This window comes from Siphateles boraxobius, unplaced genomic scaffold (assembly GCF_051911475.1).
Source record: "Siphateles boraxobius isolate OS27281-9 unplaced genomic scaffold, OSU_SipBor_1 8, whole genome shotgun sequence".
Lineage (NCBI taxonomy): Eukaryota > Metazoa > Chordata > Actinopteri > Cypriniformes > Leuciscidae > Siphateles > Siphateles boraxobius.
The window spans coordinates 6,854,777-6,876,044 of record NW_027509208.1 but is presented as its reverse complement, the minus strand read 5'-3'; the positions used below and the strand labels follow the sequence as shown (position 1 = coordinate 6,876,044).

The 21,268-nt window shown below is 43.7% G+C and overlaps 1 protein-coding gene across 4 annotated transcripts in view; it reads right to left on the bottom strand.

The window, feature by feature from the left end:
- ryr3 (ryanodine receptor 3) overlaps window positions 1–21,268 on the bottom strand; it is a 115,132-nt gene that overhangs the window by 82,441 nt on the left and 11,423 nt on the right. For all 4 annotated transcript variants that reach the window (XM_077220385.1, XM_077220386.1, XM_077220387.1 and 1 more), the window contains exons 2-3: window positions 4,620–4,739; window positions 3,072–3,170 (exon numbers count right to left, since the gene is read on the bottom strand). In XM_077220385.1, coding sequence (XP_077076500.1) covers window positions 3,072–3,170; window positions 4,620–4,739 — 219 coding nt within the window. The remainder of the gene's footprint in view (window positions 1–3,071; window positions 3,171–4,619; window positions 4,740–21,268) is intronic.

Sequence of the window (21,268 nt, the reverse complement as noted above, 5' to 3'; positions counted from 1 at the left end):
GCAGCTCAAAAGCAGTGGCCATGAGAGGAAGGGGGTATCGATTCCGAACCGTGATCTTGTTAAGGCCCCGGTAATCAAAACAAGGCCTAAAACCCCCGTCTTTCTTCTCTACAAAAAAGAAAATCGCCCCAGCCGGGGAAGTAGAGGCACGGATGATGCCGGCTGACAAGGACTCCTTAATGTAGGTATCCATAGCCGAGTGCTCGGGGGAGGACAAGGAGAAGCTCCGACCCCTAGGAGGGCAGGAGCCAGGGAGTAGATCAATGGCACAGTCATAAGTGCGTTGAGGCGGTAAAGAAGTAGCCCGGGACTTGCTGAACACGGCCATGAACCGATCGTAAACACTGGGGACTCGGGAGAGGTTGACAGACTCTTGAAACTCGGAACTAGGGGCCAAGGGACTCTGAAGCATGCAGGTGAGTTGACAAGAGGAACCCCAGCTTAGAATGGTTCCATTAGGCCAGTCGATCTGGGGATTATGTCGGCACAGCCAAGGCTGACCCAGGATAATAGGATACTCAGGGGAGTCAATGAGATAGAAGGTCTCCTCCTGCTGGTGTTGAAAGACGGTAAGTCGCAGGGACTGAGTCGCCTCTGTTACTTTGCCTGGTTCCAGAGGTCTGCCATCCAAAGCTGTAACTGCTTGAGGTTGAGGAAGTAGCTGGGTAGGAATCTTAAGTTCCTTAGCCAAGGTTAGATCCAGGAAGTCACCTGCGGCACCGGAATCGATCATAGCCTGGACCTGATGCTGGTGGCCCTCCCAGGACAGAGAGGCTGGAACAGCTAGCACAGCGTTAGTAGGAGGAGCTCTAATCTTCCCCATCACAGCCCTCCTGTAGCTGGGCGGGGACAGGCGTTTCCCGAAAGCTCGGGGCAGGTGGAGCGGAAGTGGCCGGCAACCCCGCAGTAGAGGCACCGACGCTCCCTCATGCGACTTTCCCTTTCTTGGGAGAAAGCCTGGAACGGCCTAACTGCATGTCCTCCGGGGAATCATGGAGCTGTTCAGGGGCCGGGGAAGCTCTGAATGAAGGAACACAAACTGGAGAAACAGAGTTGCTCAAAGGAACTTGGGACTGAGACACCTGGCGGCGAGCCGTTCTCCGCTCTCTCAGACGATTGTCCAGGCGGATGGCCAATGCTATGAGGGACTCGAGATCCCTAGCTGGTTCTCGGGTGGCTAACTCATCTTGAAGGGGCTCAGACAACCCTCCCTGAAAACAGACCCTCAGCGCTTCATCATTCCATCCGCTCCATGCTGCTATGGTCAGAAATTAAATGGGAAAATCCGCCGTGCTGCGGGAACCCTGACGGAGACAAAGTAGGCGCTTGGAAGCTTCTCGACCACTGACAGGGTGATCAAACACCCGCTTGAACTCGTCCACAAATTTCGCGTAGGAGTTACAACAGTCTTCCTGGGATTGCCACACTGCGGAGGCCCAGGATAGCTCCTTGTCTGAAAGAAGGTTAATAATTTAAGCAATCTTGGAACGGTCTGTGGGAAACTTGAGGGTTGGAGCTCGAAGGTGAGGGAGCATTGGTTGAAGAAACCCTGGCAGGAACTTGGATCTCCAGCAAAGGGCTTGGGAGGTGGAAGTTGGGGCTCCGCCACTGGCGAAGGCCTGTCGTCGCTCGGGGGTGATCTGGAGGAAGCCGAAGGACCAGGGAGGCGTTCAAAGAGCTGGCGGATGGAACTCATCATATCGGCCAGGAGTTGAGAATGACTGGTCATCAGCTCTTCTTGTCGGCTGAGAACGGCTTCATGGCGCTGGAAAGATGCCTCATGTTGAGCGATCACCGCTAACAGGTCTTTGGAACTGAGTGTCTCTGGGTCCATGACTGACTCGGTTTTTCTGTCACAAGCTGGGCTCGAACTCGGGTCTTAGATGTGGAGAGTTGAGTGTTCTACCACTTTGCCACAGAGGAGGTTATGTTGGACCCAAACGAAACAGTCAAGTCAAAAATCCAGGCAAAGCAGATTTATTTTTAAAAAAAGGATACTTTGCAAGTCAAAAAAAAATTCTTCAAAGTTCTTCTCAGAAAGAGGTATTACTACAGTTGAGATAATGCAAACATTAACAGGAGATAAATAAAATAACTCCACGAGGGGAGAAAAACAAAATCAAATAACTAAGAACAGCTTACTTGGGATAGCTTGGAGATAAAAAGAAAATGACCATATTTGGATCCGACAGCATTGTTCAGGAGAGAGAGAGAGCTTTCTAACGGTGTGTGTGATGACAGGGTGCAGATCGCGATCGCGGAGGGATAATTTATAACGACAACTTTTGATGAATTTATGAGAAATCTACAGACGCAAACAGACAAAGTGTAGTAAAATAAAGACCTAAATGTCTATTTCGGACTTTTTTTCACCACAAGTCTGAAAGAAGACATGTTATTGAAGACAAATATCCCAAAATCTCAAAACTGACCAGTGAAAAAAAAAACGATGTTTTTGCCTGCCATGTCTCGCCTTAAGAAACATTTCTTATTATTATCAATGTTGAAAATATTTTTGTGCTGCTAAAAGCCAGAATGAAATCAAAATTAAATATTCTTTTTTCTTTTTTTACTAAATGTTGCAGTTTATTATAAATGATTTATTCATGACCATCGTTTTTTTAATTCATGTGCTCTCGTGATCTTTAATCAAAAACTAAAATATTAATCGCTTTAAAAAAATCTTACTGACCCCAGACTTTTAATTGGTAGTGTATATAATTTTCCAGCTATTATAATTTTCCATGACAGTACAATGAATATGACTTTCTTTGCTGTTGCTTGTAAAACACATAAGTTTTTGTCTATATCAAAATGCATTGTATTGATGTACAAACATAATTAGTGGTTCTACGGTCACTAAATTTAGCAGTTGCTCATCAATGTTAATGGGGCCTCACAAATTATAATTTTATTTAACTTCAGGATGCATTTTCACCACCATTATACTTTCCGATTGTCATGGTAAATGTACTCAAAAGTAAAAGGTTTTAAATGATTCTTATTATAAAGGTTGAGATACTGTATATTCATTATAGTAACCCAATAATCGCTGTGATTTGTTTACTTACTCCTTCACCGTTCTGCCCGGCAAGCATCTCCTGTAGGGCCCGCACTGAGAGCGACTGCTCCAGCACGAAGTTACAGATGCATAGGTCAGGAGGAAAATACTGTGGAGAGAGAAAGATAGTGTGGGTGTTTTTCCTTACTTTTGATTATGGATAAAATCATACTTTATAACTGGTAGAGTGGCTATGTTTACAAATTTAAAGGGTTAGTTCACCCAAAAATTTTAATTCTGTCATTAATTATTCACCCTCATGTCATTCATACAAAAAGTTTTCTCATCGCTTCATAATATTAAGGTGGAACCACTGTAGTCACATGGACCATTTTAACGGTGTTTTTACTACCTTTCTGGTCCTTGAAAGTTGCAATGATGTTGCCGTCAATTGAGGGACAGAAAGCTCTCAGATTTCATCAAAAATATCTTCATTTGTGTTCCGAAGATGAACGAAGGTCTTACGGGTTTGGAACGACATGAGGGTGAATAATTAATGACATAATTTTAATTTTGGGTGAACTAACCCTTTAATTAGGCCTAAATATATGTTTTATTTTCGATATGTGTTTATTAGGATTAGCTTGAGAGGCCAGCGAGGATTTACATGGGGAAGTGGTGAACTCCACTCTTGGTCTAGAGAAGTCTTATCTATCTATCTATCTATCTATCTATCTATCTATCTATCTATCTATCTATCTATCTGTATATATATACAGTATATATATATATATATATATATATATAAACTGCACACACTTGATAATAAAAATTAATTACCTTAATTTATGGTCTTAAACATATATGTGATAGACCAGGGTGATTGTAAAGCATGATGTTAAAGCTGACAGTTATCTTCTTTGTCACTCAAGCAATTACAGCAGATGTCTCAGTGTCACTGAGGGTTATCCGTTTCATAACTGGTGACCCATAAGAATTAATTTATTGATATGCATGAAGAAGACCCATACTTTATATGATAATGGAAAGATCATTATCAACCACCTTCATTTTTTCAATGTATGAACAAGGTCAGGCCCAGACACTGCACATAACCATAGAGATGCCCACACATCTTCTACTTCTTTGCCTCCTGATGCATAGAAAATATGGTGCAGGGGACTAGGATCAATTGCTGTTGCCATGGTTTTCAACTACATGAATCTCTTCCCATTAATTTGATGTATTGCTAGAGGACAACATATCAAAGGCAAATATCTTCAAACATATTTAAGTCTCTCTACATATATTTTTAACCATGACATTTTCTTTCCACATAAAGAGGAACATTATTTAAAGTATTTCTTAATCGGCATACCTAAAGCAAATCAGATTGTGTAATTCTAACATTATGCACTAGTACATTGTAGTTATCTAACCATTAAACAAAAAAAACATTAAACCATTGTCTAACCATTAAACATTTTTCTAAAACGTTTGTTTATGTTTTATTATGTTTTTCATAAATTGCTTTGCTTCGATCTGCATTGTGGTTTGTGTTGAGAGGTTAAGGCATATTGAAGCAGTGATTAGTTTGTCAGAACACATGAAGCATTACCTTCGCCTCTGATGTGGGCTCTAGATAACACAGGCGGTTGCCGAGTCCCTCTGCTGAAAGGCAGAATTTGCGATTCTCCTTCTGAATGGCGGCGACACACTGCAGCACCACCTCATCTTCCTGCCAGAACAAAAACAATAAATTAAACTTATGTTTAAAAGCAAAAACGCTCAAAATACTTTCACTCAAAGTAGTCACAAGAGCTTGACACAACATAAAGGTGCAGAAAGCGATTTCTGAAAAACGCTGTTGAAAATTTAAATCAACACCTAAACAAACAATTTTGCGAATATTTGCTAGATGTCTGTTCTGTGTGTGTGCTGAAAAATAATATTGTTTTTTGTATAGTCCTGGCTGTGTAAATAGGGGGGAAAAACAGTGGATTGGGTCGATCCACAAAGCACCAAAACACTCTTGAAAAACATTCGGCAATGTCCACTCATGATGGGGAGGAGAGACAGTGAGCAAGCGGGTATTTTGCAGAAAGACCGTAAAAAGAGAGATGGGTGACATACTACCAGTGTTAATTTTGACAGCAAATTCTAATTTAGTTTAGAGCCCGACCGATATATCGGTGGGCCGATATTAACGGCCGATATTAGGCATTTTCCTAACTATCGGTATCCGATATAATGGCCGATAAATGAATATTTTTACATTTACATTTATTCATTTAGCTGACGCTTTTATCCAAAGCGACTTACAATTGCTATATTTCAGAGGTCGCACGCCTCTGGGTTAAGTGTCTTGCTCAGGGACACATTGGTGTCTCGCAGTGGATTCGAATCCGGGTCTCTCACACCAAAGGCATGTGTCTTATCCACTGCGCCATCACCACATTTTTAAAAATGTGGGTGCGGTGATTCATGTAAGGGTGGCGCTGCCAATAAAGCACCTAAAAGCTGTCACAAAGAACTGGCAACAGTAATGATTATGAATACATTAAATATAGCGAGGAGACGTTTTAATTGTTTATTAATAAGCAAATGTTTTCAGTCAGTGTCGCTGCAAAGTTGACGACGCTGACTCGCGATCTTCAGTGAACACGCCAGAGAGAAATGCACATTTCATAGGGATTACAGTAGAGAGCAGTCTGTCTTTCGTTTTGAATTATGTTTAAAAGTAGACATTTCAATATAGATATATTTCTCAGGTTTATACGCTGAGATTCGGTTCATTTATGCATGAGATGACCTCCAGTTCACGCGCCTACGCCTCCGTGTCAAGATTATCTATTGTCCGCTATATTTACTTCTTATTTATTAAATCCAGGCAATTGGTTGATGAAACATTGATTAAAATTAAGATACAATTAATACAAAACGAAATTCACTTTAATGAAAGGCTTTGTGCTTTCTGTTTGAGGTCTCTGTGAAAGTTTTAAAGCACTTTAGTGCCGCTTTCAGAGCTTTGTCACGTCCGTAACATTGTTTTTTCCTCATAAATGCGAACACGAAAAATAAAATAAAATGAATATTTTATGTTCTGTTGAGAGCCAACCGTTCTTCATCCGGTGGGTAGTAGCCTATTACTTTTGATTTGCGCAGTGTAATTCACAGAATTGATTTCTCTGCTACCAGCCTCTGTCACGTATTGTGTGAGCTTGTGATTATTGCAAGCGCGCAGCTGAGAAGTCCTTATTATTGTCTGCTATATTTATTTCTTATTTATTAAATCCAGGCAATTGGTTGATAAAACATTGATTAACATGCGTTGCGCAAGCGACAAAACTCCGACAGTAAACTGATGCCCCATTCTGCTTTGTAACGGGTCGCGGGTAAACAGCTGTTGCGACGCAAGCGATAACGGCCGCGTCCGGTGTCGACCGTGTTAAAGCTCATTCTGCCTATAACGCTACATTACAACATCAAGCAATATTCCAATAATATATATAATTATAACACTTTATGTTTTACGTTTAGTACATTTAGCTTACTACTTATTTAAAATAGTATAAAAGTACTGTAGCCTACATATGTCATTAAAAACGTTTTCATTATGATATTATTAATTTTACTTTAGTAAAAAGATCTGAGTTCTTCCTCCACTGGTAGATATTAGAGGAATTAAGAATTAAGATAATAAGGTTTTGTCAGTGACACTTTTGATATATTTATTGATACAAGTTATGTTTTATATAACGTGACTAAATTAAAAGACAAAGTCGTTAGTGAAGATTATGCAACAGTATTTAGAATATAATATAACATGCAATGCAAACTAGTTCGGTTACAGCTCAAATGTATTATTCTCATTCTATCATTCACCCTGCCTCCATCACATATCTTTGTCACACATGTGTTTGATCACCACATTTGCGTGATCATTGCAGAACTTTTATATTTATTCTGTTTATACTGTGTATTCTATATACAGTACCCATCAAAAGTTTAAATACACCAATAGGAAAGTGTCCAAACTTTTGACTGGTACTGTACTATAATACACATAATATTGCTACTGTATTATAATATACACATAAAGCATTTCGGCCGATATATCGGTATCTGGCTTTTTTTATCGACATCGGCCCCCAAAAATCCATATCGGTCGGGCTCTAATTTAGTTTTAGTCATAGTCTTTTGTCCTACCTTCTCATATTTTAGTCATCTGAATTGTTTTAGTTTTAGTCTAGTTTTAGTCGACGAAATACAGTAAGATTTTAGTCAAAATATAATGGGTTTAGTTAAATTGTAATGCATTAATTTAGATTTTCTATAAAATTTTCAAAACCATGTACTCCCGGAGAAAAAATCTATTAACCTGTTAATATGAATGACTGTAAAGTTTGAACATGCAATAAAGATACAGATTTAACTACTGTGACTTGAAAAAATATCTTAAAATTAAATAAAACCACTTTTCCTAAATTAGAACACACTCTTCTTTTCAATTAATTATATGTGCATTCTTTATAACTACATGGATACATCATAGTTTATCCTTTCAAGCAGCAGACATATTTATTTGTATGAATTAAATATAACAAATCCTTATTAAAGCTATTAACGAGCAGTGAATTTGTTTCTCTTTTTCTTTTGTTGCTTGATCAATATTAAGGACACAGACCACATTAGGTTTATTACCAACTGTCACTTTAAGACATCGGATCATGTCCAATGACATGTGGATCCAATTGCACTGAAGCACATCCGATAAACTCACAACTGTTTAAGACATACCCAACATAGTTTACGTGAATACTCTCCAAAATGGACATTTAGACATAATGTTGTGTGTATTTGTCCATTCAGAAACGAAAGAGAGCTCAATTCAGTACTCGCACGTTGTATAGGTGTCAATGCGCATGGCTGCACACTTCGGGTCGGGTATGTGCACACAGAAAAGCACACCGAAAAGAGCTCTTTTTTGCGTCGTCACTCTTATTCAGATAAACAGTATATATCCGCTCTACTCATTCTGCCAGACGTTTACTTTTTTTACGTTTTATGAGAAATGCAGCGCATGCCGACTCGTGTCCCGCTGCGTAGATCAGCACGTTACAGTAAAAATGGGCACATCTACCACAAATGCAAGACATTACTTCTGACTGGCTCGTTTCCCAAATCGTCACTATCTACCATTTTTGTCTAGCTTTCATTCGTTGACGAAAATGTCAATAGATTTTCGTCATAGTTTTTGTCATTCAAAACTAGTTTTTATTTAGTTATCGTCACATTTTCGTCTGTGAATAAATGTCGTTGACGAAAAACATGAAAAAAATTATTCATCAATGAAATTAACACTGCATACTAACAAAGAGGAAATGGTCAGATGAATATAATTGGAAGAAGAAAGGCAAGAGCTAAGACCCCCGTTAATATTGGAAAAGCTTAACAGCGCTGGAGAGACGTTTGAAAGGAGGAGGACCTGAAAACAGACACAGAGATTGCTTTGTTTCTGCTCGATACATTAGTAACTTTGGTTCTCTTTCATCATCTCGTGTTCAAGGTCCACCTATGGAAAAGGGCATCCGTACCTGACCTCTGCAGAAGCATCCAATTGCACCACGTCTGGGTAGACAGACAGAAGCGCACAGCCAATGCCAGGTAAGGCCCCACCCCCTTACCTGAGGGCATATAACGCCTGCAAGCGCTGCTATTCTCCAGTTGACATTCGCTTCTCGCGATCTCTGCACTTACAGTTTGGTTGGTTTTACACTGCACACTTGCGTGTCTTCAGGAGGACATATCGCCTGATCAGCCTCCGCCAGACGTGTCAGTCGTTTATTCAGCCTGATGAGCTGTGTTCTGGATCCGGAGGAATCCGCGCTCTTGCTTCTCTCACCTGCTCCGCCTTCCACGGCTGCCCGTCACATATTTTTCTGAGTTTTTCACCGGTATGTCGCTGTCTAAATCTGCCACTTCTCCGAGGAACAGCCTATCATGGGCCTGCCCATTCACGTGCGGTGTGCTGATCGCCACTAAGGACCTTCACCCTTTCTGCGTGGTCTGCTTGGGCCTCAAACACATTCAAGAAGCCTTGGAGAACCCGGAGAATTGCAGTCAGTGCCTTATGCTGCCCAGGAAGCTTTCGCGACACCGTCTTAAAGTCGCAGCGACCCAGTGTGCTGAGCTCGGCCTTTCTGACTCGGATGGGGGCCACATTGACGACAACGCTCTACTGGGGGCCTCCCGAGGCGCTACTTCACTTATTTGGCTGACCAGCCCAATCCTGCATTCCCCGATGAGGACATCTTCGCAGGCAACCTCCCGCTCGTCGACGAACTGGCCGGTTCCGGCGATGAGAATGACGTGGCCCTTCTTGGGGTCTCAGGGGATGAGGAGGCCATCCCACCCTCTGGCGTTTCTCAGGCTTATGCCCCCGCGACCTTACCTCAGTTTATCCCCCTGTAAGTGTGTGAGTGAGCGGCCGCTTGCCTCAACATTGAGCGCCACCGACCAGGAAAGGGACATTTACGACTGGAATGTGCTGGAATCCCCTCCTGGTCCAAGGAAACAACTCTTCCCGTTCTTCCAGCATGTGCGAAGCACATGAGGCACAACTGGAGCGACCTGCTCGATCTCAAGCACGGTCTCAAGGGCCCTGAGGTGAAGGATATGGCGGCTCTGGCATGGGTGACCACCCTGCTATGGAGCCCTCAATCGCCAGGCACCTTAACCCCACCCAGGGCGGTCTGCTCGCTCCCCCTAAGCCAGTCTTGCCCAACAAGATGGACCGTTTTTCTGCCTCAGTTCACCAGGCCGCTTACAAGTCCTCGGCCTTGGCTGTCAGGGCCCTTAATGTCTCTTACCTCCTCTCCACTTACTAGGCAGAGATCTTGGACGAATTAGAGCAAAAGCTGGAAAAGGGAACCACTTCTCTACCCTTGTGGAAGGAGATCCTTGTGGTTAACAACCTCGTCCTCCGTAACGCTCGTCAGGCCGTCCAAACCTGTGGGCGCTCTATGGCGCTTTCTGTGGTGGGAGAGCGTGCACTCGTCGAAACTTCACGCTCTAGCTTACAAGCTTTTGGTGTGGAGTAGAGGGGTTTTCCTGTCGTTACGCGCAACTCATGTTCCAGGCATTCTGAACTGAGGCGCGGACCTTCTATCGAGGGGAAACCCAATCTACGGAGATTGGCGCCTTCACCCTCAGATAGTGGACGTGTTATGGGTGAGATTCGGACAAGGAACCGTAGAGTCCCATATCTAAGCAACACCTCTCACATTGGCTTGTGGATGCTATAGCTTTGGCATATGAATCAAAGGGAGTGCTGCCCTCAGGGGACATCAGAGTGCATTCCACGAGGGGCTTAGCTGCTTCTTGGGCTTTGTTTAGGGGAGTGTCACTGCAGGACATCTGCTCCGCTGCCAGTTGGGCTTCTTCTCATACCTTTGTGCGTTACTACCGGCTGGATGTCACTAGAATTTCGGTAGCACATTCTGTTCTAGGGGTGGGGTCTTCTTAGCCCTTCCCTGCAACCCCATTGGAAGTAAAATAATAGGGGGTGAATGGGCTGGCAGGCCATGCACATTCCTGTCACCCAGCATGCATTTACATTCCTCCTGCATGTATATATACATATATATGTGTTGCTGGGGTTATTATTGTGTGTGTGCCACATACATGTTTCATGTCCTGCATGTGCACAGCAGTTATGTGTGTGCGTCAGGATTGCAGTTTCATGCTTATGGGACGTGTCAGGCACCGCCTCCCTGGGGCGACCGTCCTTCTCTGTCTTACAGTACCTCACTGTGAGTGTATTGGGCAATCGGGGAGCTGTCCATGTCTCTCCCATAGGTGGATCTCAAACACGAGATGATGAAAGAGAAAAATAGGTTACTATCGTAACCCTGGTTATCTGAAACATCGACTGGAGAGATCCACAAGCTTGCCGCCCGAGAAGTGAATATACTTCCTGCAGGCGTTATATGCCCTCAGGTAAGGGGGTGGGGCCTTACCTGGAATTGGCTGCGCACTTCTGTCTGTCTAGCCAGAATGCAAATGGATGCTTCTGCAGAGGTCAGATGCCCTTTCCAATAGGTGGATCTCTCCACTCGATGTTTCAGAGAACCAGGGTTACGATAGTAACCTACTGTTTTGCTATGTTTCACAGAACCAAGATATGCTTTTGTATGCAGTTGTTGTTGTTGAATCACAGCTGGTTCATCCATACTTGTGCAAGCTGTCTGATGCGCCAGCTGTTAGTGGTTGCCTGGGTTGCATACCTTATTTGTTGTTTTGTGGGTGGAGCAATGAAGGGAGGGGTGTGTTTCTTTAGGGTAGGGGTGTGTTTGTTTTGGTCTCTATTTCAAATATCAACAGTGTTTCTCAGAAATCGCTTACTGCACCTTTAAAGCTGAAGTGTGTAATTTCTGTGAAACCAGTATCAAGCATCCAAGCAGAACTGCAAAATGTTTGTTTTTGAAGGTTGTTTTCAAACAAGTTTCCTGGCCACTCCCCCTGACTACCATTGGTTAGCCAAACAGAACTAATTGTTTAAAGACACCAACGGAGTAATTAACCAGTGATTAGTGATTAGAGCTAATTAATAACCAAGGAGACTAACTAGGAACAGACAGCCAGGAAGACAGGGAAAATTAACACAAAGACAATAAAACCGAACATAACCCCTTTTAAACTTAAAGGCCCACGGTGGAGTCGAAAGAGGGAGGTGCCATGGTGGAGACCTGGCAGGTTTAACCTGGAGGACAACAGATGGCGACAGAGCCGATGAAGGTGGAGACCCAGGTGGAGCCGAAGAGCCAATGAGACCAGGCAATCGGAGAGACTAGGGATCATGGATCAGGAAATCGAAGCAGAGCTGCAACGACAAGCGTTCAAGGTGGAGTCAGAGGACTGAGGCGCAGCCGATGGGACTGAGGACCAAGACGGAGCTGGAGTGAGGACAAAGCCTGATGGAGCCAAATGGGTGGAGGGACAAAGCGCAGCTGAAAGCCCGGAAGTCAGTGGCACAGGCAGAACAATGTCTGACCATGGTGGAGCCGGAAGAATGAGGGGGGCCGGTGGATCAATAAGGACGATGATCCCAGGTGCAGCCGATGGAGGGAGGAGCCAAGGTGGAGCCGACTGGTTGACGAGCCGAGGTGGAGTGACGGGCTCGTGGGAGGAGGCGGAGCCAGCGGATCCTCTTTACAAGGCAGAGCTGGAGACTGCGAGACACGAGGCAGATTCACACAGCAGAGTGGAGTCAGAGGAGGAGCCGAGGGACTGAATGGAAACAGCAGAGGCGGGGCAAATGAACTGGTTGTTATAGGCAGAGGAGGTGGAAGAGGGAGGCTTAGTGGGATCACTAGAGATGCAGGAGGTGTACGCTCCATGCAGGGTTTAGAAGGTGCCTGGCTGGGCTCTGGGTTCAGAGTGAGGCTGGTGATGTCCTTCACAACAGGGCAGATGGTGAACACCGAACCATTGTTCACCAGCACCTAATCCATAAACTTGGTTTCTCCAAGGACCATCACCAGGCAGGCGTGCCTTTGTGTGTTCATTCAAGCTGGTCCTGAAAAACATGCATGGAGAGCGGTCTGGAAAGTTCGTCAGGTCTAAAAAAACCTTGGCGTGGTCCACAACAATGAAAAGACAGAACTAAGGGTTTGAAAAACACAGACAGAGTAATCAAAGTAAAACAGAATAGATGTAGAGCTAATTAACAACCAATTATACTAACTAGGAACACAGATGAGCAGGAAGACAGGAAAAACCAATAAAAACCAAACATAACCATTACAAATTTACACTTTTTTAGGAATGAATAGGAATGACTTAGTTAACTCCATATTAAATTGGGAAAGGAAAAAAAAATTAACATTAAAAAAAATTGCACACTTTACTTATACAATGATCAATTAGCAGCAATATGTTTAGCTAAAATAGTTATCAATAGCCAAATATATGAATTATAAAATAAAATAGAAAAAAAATAGAAACCGATATGGGAAATAAAAACATTTATAAAGAACTTCTCAAGTTCCTGAAAAATAAATGTAATTGAAAGGCATATCATGTCAAGTCATAAATAGGTAAATACTCTATTTAAATCAATTTAATTGATGTAACAACAGCTAAATTATCTCAAAGTTGTCACTGAAGGAAAGGAAGAAGAGTGGAGACACTTATGTCATTAGAATCCACAATGAATCTCTGTACATCCTCATTCTCTCTCAGGATGAATATATTGATTTCTGTCTCATTTGTTTCCAACCCGGTGCTTTTCTTGTGTGCCAGCTCACGTATCACATTAATCCTAGCCGATGGTTGCCATGGTTTTGATGAACACCATCAGAGCAGTAACAATTCTTTAACACAGTAACGGCATGGACGTTCATTTTTATATTTCATTCATCAGGTTCAGGATGTGTTAATATAACAAGAGCTAGCAGGAATTTCCAGAATTCTGAATAGACCTAGATAATAACCTGTGTATATTTGAGCTTGAGTTATGCTAATTAAATTGGGCTGTCAAACGTCGCTGTCTAAACTATGCTAAAACTCTGACTGTAAAGCAGTGGGAGCGCCTAGTAAAATAATCCAGATGCCAAACCAACATTTGATGTAAACAAATGAGCCCACTATAACATTACCCACCATACCCCATTTAAAAAATTTTTTTAATACTTTCATTCAGCAAGGATGTATTCGATTTGTCAAAGGTGACAGTAGAGACATTTTTAATGTTACATAATGTTTTATATATAAAATTTATCAAAGAATCTTAAAAAAAAACAGTATGTATCGCAGTTTCCACAAAAATATTAAGCAGCACAACTTATATGATGTTTCTTGAGCACCAAATCAGCATAGGCTATTACAATGATAGCTACTGCATATCAGCTGAAGCATATCATAACATATTACATATTATTTTTTGGTTTCACTGTAATGGAGAACAGGCCACAGAGCAGATTTGGTGTCTGAGGTATGCGGCACATTGATATACAGAGTACACTTTCTAAATGGAGCTGAAATTTGTGTACTGGATCTGAACTGAAGCCTACAGGATTGACAAACAAATTGCCAGTAATTTCCAAATCTTTCTAATCCAATTTTGCTCATCATTATAACCTGAAAAGTATATTTCAGTGCTTGCTTTTCTACTGACAAATTAAATGATCAGTCTTGTCTTTAAAAAATACAATACTCTATAGATCAATCAAGGCTTCTGACTTTTGTAAAAATCATAACAACCCCAGTCTTTTGAACAGTACTGTATCGATTCCTGTTTGAGACCAACTGATAAGCCCTTTTGTTGTTGTTATGCTTCAAAAAATAAAAACATTTTTATACAATAAAAGTCAATGAGTCCAGTGTTGTTTTGTGCCCTTTGCACATCTGTTGAAGATTAATGTATATGTTACGTTTATCTGTGCTTTGGGTATTTCTATATACAGTATATTATATTTACTTTATTTTATACATATTTTATTTTTGACTTTTGGCAATAAAAGCTCATTCTGATTGATAGCATTACAGACAGATGGTGTACCTATACAGATGTATGCAAGTATGTATTTACAATACAGCGTTATCTGCCTAATGCAGTCGAGTAGTCTTTATCTAAAAGAGTAGATCTTTCCTTTCTTAAGTCCCACCTAGATCCCCTGCCAAGGAATCTGGTGAATCTGCAGCAAAGTGATCCAGGGGAAAGCCGCAAAGCCATCTGCAAAACAGCTAAGGGGCAGAGTCACAGTCTATCTATAGGGGTGTTGCGTGTTTAAGGATGCTGGGGGGTGGGGTGCGTCTGCTCCAAATCACAAGGGCAAGTACCAGAACTCTCCAAACTCTCTGTTATGCATTCATATTCCATACACCTGACTTCCTGGACCATCTGCCAAGCCAATCTGCACCTTACTGACCAACCCAATTCATGCTTGTGAGTTTAAACACAGGTGCAGCAGAGATATACAGATCCATCCACCCCCCTCAACCACCATACTCAGTGTGTGTCTTTAAGGACATGAACAGGTGTGGGTGTGTGGCCCGAAGACTTCAGGGGCTGTAACTTGAGAGGTCCTGATGTGCTCTGGTGCCAAATAAATGCTCACAACTCACCCGGCCCTGCGACTGACATGAACTTGAGAAAAGGTGAATACACAAAGTCGCCCCTCCCACAATGCTATTTTGAAATGTACGCACATGCTCAGTCAGCCAAAGTCTTTAACACTGTCGAATTGTTCAGTTATCTGAAAGATGGAAAGGCTGTTCACTGCAGAGCCAATGGGTGGAGCTTGACATCTAGCTCCTCCTCGCTGGGAATAATGGGTCGCTAAACATAACTACACCCATTAGGGATGGGAATTGACAACCGGTTCTTCTTCAGAACCGGTGCCCAGTGAACCGATTCCTTGGAACCGTTAGCATGCTTGCTTAACGATTCCTCTTATCGGTTCCGCTCGTTGCAAATGTGTCATGACGTCACACACGCGCTACATTGTTTTGGTTATATTTCACGCGAAAAGATAACAATACGGTCACTTGCAACACTTGTAAAATTTCAATTTCGTCGAAGGGAACTACCTCCAATATGCAGAAACATTTGGCCACACAGCATGCAATTAATTTGACGCGAGTGTGAGTAATTAAAAATGCTCCAAGTACTTTAAAAGCCTACATCTGGGCACATTTCGGCTTTTATGAACAACCTGGTAAGCACGACCTGGAGAAGAGACAGTGCGTGTGCGCTCATGTCACGCACAAATAGAATATGCAGGAGGTAATAGCACTAACTTGAAATACCATGTTAGCCGTGTTCACTCGAGCTGTTATAACGCCTGCAGAGTCTGACTGCTTTAGAGTAAGCATGAGCTCCAATATCACCCGGATCCGCAGCCAAAAACAAATCATCCACCCGCCCTAATGTTATCTGATTTAGGTATCCGCACCCGATGGTCAAATTACAAGTATTCTGTGTTGTTACGCGTGATTATAAATGGATGATCGTCTTCAACAACGGACTCGTTGACAGATGCGCGCGTCTCAGGGTAACCATTATACAATGATGAATGAGCGCTGCTTTTAAATGAACATTTCGTTAAAACAAAATTGATTTGACAGAATTTCATTTTCTTAATGGCATAAACAGACTTTAGTCCCATGAAACTTTAACTGGAATGTCACTGTTTCTGTCACTGCAACCTCCCGAACAGGCGAACACACACACACACACACACGTGCGCACGCACACATCACTTTTGAAGTAAAATTGAAAATTGGATGCAGTGCACCTCTATGCATCGAGATATCGAATTGAACTGAATCGATGACTTAATAATCGTAATCGAACCAAACCATGAGACAAGTGTAGGTTCAAACCACTAATACTCTGTGCTGTGTCTTCTGATCAGATATTAAAGCGAGTTAATACAAACAAACACATTTGTACTTATTCCCTCACCCAATGAGAATCGATAGGAGAATCGATAAGGAATCGAATCGATAAGCAATATCGATAATGGAATCGGAATCGTTAAATTCTTATCAATTCCCATCCCTAACACCCATTAGGTCCATAGAGGCATTATATCCAGAGAGGGGGATTTGTCAGGATCATCATTCGGATCTGTAGTGAGCACCACTTGAGATGAGGTTTCTGTGTCTCGAACACATCATAAATCATGTTATGTACAATGGGGTTCAAACTCTGAGTAAACATGCATTTTTCTTCAAAGTATTCTAATTGAATGCATTTGAATATATTTTCAGCATAAAAATGTGAGATTGGTTTAATCAGCTGAAGTATTATTCCTTAACTCAAATGCATTGCCAGCTACTGTTCACAGACACACCTTCAGGAGATGTCAATAGCCAATTGTGTTTAAAACATTTTTTTTACTTTTTCTTTTTTTTATTCATGATAAATTGTTCAAATTACTACTAAAGTACTACACTACCAACAAACATAAAACAAGATCTACCAATCAGGGGGGCGTTTCCCATACAATGACATAACTAACTGCTTAACTACTGTACCATATTATGCTGCAGAAATCAACTAGCTTGTCACGACTGTTTCCAGAAACCGAATTGTTGCAAATTTGTCGTTCAACTATGTTGGTTAATGATGTCACGGTGGAGTGTGGAGTAGTAACTTCATTTAATTAATCCATTTGAGTTCAAATTAATGCCAGTATTGCGGGCATTGTGAGAAGCTTGTACTTCGCATGCTCAGCTCCCACCTGTCACTTTTCGAGGAAAGTGGCCAGGCTCGCGGTTCTCAGGGTGCAGGACCCGCGTCTGCTGAGGCAGCACGGAGAATGCATTCCTGGGGATCCCAAATGGATCTCTTTACGGGGCTGGAGACGGGTCCGAGGGCCTTATCTCCTCCCTTTCCCGAGGGATCCATTGCTCTCTCTCTCTGAGGAGCTGGTGGAGGTGGTCGAGAGTTTCCAGTAGGCCAAATTACACTCAGAGGTGGTTAAAAAATCTCTCCCTCGGTATGTCCAAACCCCTGGGGCTGCTGGGCGTGAGCAGCTCCAGCCGTTTAGTTTCTCATATGCAGCACAGCAGCCAAAGCCTTCGAAGCAGAAGCCGGATCTGAGGACCGTTCTTCACGCTGAGAAGGCTTCGGCTCAAAAGAAAAGGTCTTTGCGCCAACCCCGCCACCCTTGGTGCTTCGGGGTGCAGCGGTCTCCAGCGAGCTTCTGGCGCAGCGTCAACTCGACATTGCGTCAAACTCGCGCCCTCTGAGGGGGTTTCGAAAATAGTCAGTTCGGGCTGAGACTGGCTGTCTCAATTACACCAGAGGCCAGCCTCGAGGGGCTGGTTCCCTTGGTAGATTTTCTGGCAGCGCTGAAGCTACCGCAAAATATATCTCTATGGGTCCTACAGATAGTAGTAAGTGGCAGATTCCAGTTTGGTTCTCGTCCTCCAGGCCACAACGTTGCTCATGTTAGTGCATCCCGAGCAGGCTCCGGTAATAGAGCAAGAGGTAAAGGATCGAGATGTCGTCCTCGCTTATATGCAAAGGTTGGGGTTGAGGCTCAATGCCAAGAAGAGTGTGATTTCTCCAGTACAGAGGAACACTTTTCTTGGAGTGGTCTGGGATTCAGTCACGATGCGAGCCGTTCTGTCGCCCGCTCGTGTAGCTGCTATCCTTACTGCCACAAAAGAGCTAAAGCTAGGCCAGTCACACACTGTGAAACAGTTTGAGAGACTGTTAGGCCTCAGGGCAGCAGTGTCCAGTGTGATACCCTTTGGCCTGCTGTACGTGAGACCTTTGCAGTGGTAGCTCAGGACCAGAGGGTTCTCCCGAGGGGAAATCCACTCCGTACGATCAAGATCACGCGGCAGTATCCCCGCGCCTTGGTTATATAGAGGAAACACTGGTTCTTGTCCCAGGTTCCGGTGTTGGGAGCTCTTTGCCATCGAGTTGCTATCTCGACAGATGCTTCATCAGCTGGGGAGCGGTAATGGAAGGCCGCTCAGCTCAGGGTCTGTGGAGGAGTCATCATCTCTCTTGGCACATAAATTGCCTAGAGATGATGGCCTTCTTCAATGTATTGAGACATCTCCTCCCAGACCTGAGGGGCCATCATTTGTTGCTCTGGACAGACAACACATTGGTGGCCTCTTATTTTTGGTCCCTCAGGAAAATACGCTCTCTGAGGGCAGTGTATATTCCAGGGGGCCATAATATTGGAGCAGACACCCTGTCGAGGCAGGGGACTGGAGACTCCACCAAATATGGGAGTTTTACTGCCAGGTAGAAATGGATCTGTTTGCGTCTCAGCACAAGACACACTGTCCACTTTGGTTCTCCCTTACTCAACCAGCACCCCTGGGGCTGGATGCTATGGTGCAGACGTGGCCAAGGCTACGTCTGTACGCATTTCCCCCTGTTGCTCTGCTCCCAGGAGTTCTGGAGTGAATCCGCCAGGATGCAATAAGCCTACTGCTAGTAGCACCAGGCTGGCTGAGCCGAATTTGGTTTGCGGACCTAATTCTCCTCGACTGCCCTCCCTTGGAGATCCCGATCAGGAAAGACCTTCCGTCTCAGGCAGGGGGCGCAATATTGCACCCCCGGCAGGGGACTAGGAAACTGAGGGGGCCCAACTCATAGAGAGTGGTCTCTCAACCAAGGTTGTTGAGACCATTCTAAGCTCCAGAGCTCCCGCTACGAGGAAACTATTATTCACTGAAATGGAGAGTTTTCACTTCTTGTTGTCACCAGCATCAGTGGGATCCGGTTAACTGTTCAGTCAACACAGTACCTGAATTTCTGCAAGAACGCTTTGCATCAGGTTTATGTCCTTCCACGCTTAAGGTTTACGTGGCGGCCATTGTGGCTTTCCATGCCCTGGTGGGTGGTACATCTTTGGGTTGAGACCCCCTGATCACTCGTTTCCTTCGTGGCACCTTGAGGCTGAGGCCTGCAACTTGGGTTCCGGCAACTAGGGTTCCGGCTTGGGATCTGGCAATAGTACTAGAAGGCCTATCTGGGGCTTCCTTTGAGCCCTTAGATTCGGTCTCAGAGAAGTTTCTTACTTTTAAGACTATTTTTCTGCTAGCTATTTCTTCCCTCAAAAGAGACGGAGACCTTCAGGTCCTTTTGGTTTCTCCCACCTGCCTTGAGTTTGCACCGGGGATGGTCAAGGCATTCTTATACCCTAAACATGGACATGTTCCTAATGTGCCTACCATTATTCCGAGTAGGGCTGGGGCAGTATGGATTTTTTCTAACCGCGGTTGAAAAGCAAGAAATTCCCGCGGTATAGCGGTAAACCGCTTTAAATACCCCCCACCCTTTTGTTCCTTTGCGCCGATCGGAAATCTGGGGAAATACATAGGCTATTAAGGACTTTAGCCATTAAATATCTTTACTGCATTGGATCAGTCTCCTTTCTAGAACAGCCAAGAGCTTAGCCTTGTGGCAGCAGCGCCTCGCATCACCCATAGACCTTAAAACAGCGGATGGCGGGCGGGTGCGGTTTTGAACATTGGTCATTAACGTTGGTGTGGATGGATGGCGGATGGATGAGTCTTGTGATGCGGTTGCGGATGAAATAATAGCCCATCCGCGCATCTCTAATACGAATGGAATGTTATTATGTGTCATGGAACATTGCGCTCCCCAACTAGCGAAAGGTCGGATGTGCCTTTGTGTCGGATAAGTTTTGTTTAGAAAACCTTAAATCCATGTAAGACACAATGTCATTATACATAATCCATGTCATTAGAATCAATGAATCCATATAATTAGACACAACATGCACCCATGTGCAGGCCAATGTTTTTTTTGCGGTGATGACGGTGACGAGCTCAGACCCGCGGTTGGAGTCACGTGACCGCGGTATTGCGGTAATACGGTAACCGTCCCAGCCGTAATTCCTCCTCCGTTTACTTCGTCGGACCAGGAAAAGCTGAACCTCTTGTGCCCAGTGCGAGCACTGGACACTTATGTTCATCGGAATTCTCCGTGGAGAAAATCCGACCAATTTCTTGTCTGCTTTGGATCACCCAAGAAAGATCTTCCTGCCTCTAAGCAGACATTGAGCAAGTGGATAGTTGAGGCTATTTCTCTTGCTTATGAGTCCTCTGACCAGACATGCCCTTTGATGGTCAGAGCTCAATCCACTAGGAGTATGACGGCTTCTAAAGCCTTGTTATCTGGAGTTTCTCTCCAAGACGTTTGCGATGCGGCTGGCAGGTCCTCTCCGCTCACATTCATCAGGTTTTATAGCCTGGTCCTGGACACTGCCCCAGGGTCTCAGGTGCTTAGTGTAGTACTGACAACAGGCTGACACTCAGGCACTTGAAAGTTTAGCGATTTAGGTATTCTCATTCCCAAAGCGTCATCGACGCATCACGAGTTCCCTCGAAAGGGAACGGCTCAGGTTACGACTGTAACCATAGGTCCCTGAGATAAGGAACGAAACGATGCGTCACCCTACCATACTTCCTGCATCCCTGTGATCGACTTGCTTCACCAATTTTAGAAGCTAATGCCGGTTTCACCGGATGCGCTCTTATCTCTTCCTGGTCATGACGTCACCCGCCTGTGACGTTCATTCCATCCATTGGACTAGTTGACATAGATGCTTCAGACGCATTCACGTTGGAAGCTTTCCCAAAGCGTCATCGACGCATTGTCTTGTTCCCTATCTCAGGGAACTATGGTTACAGTCGTAACCTGAGGCGTTTTACACAACCATTGAGGAATTTTACATGAAACTTTACATGAAGACCCTAAAG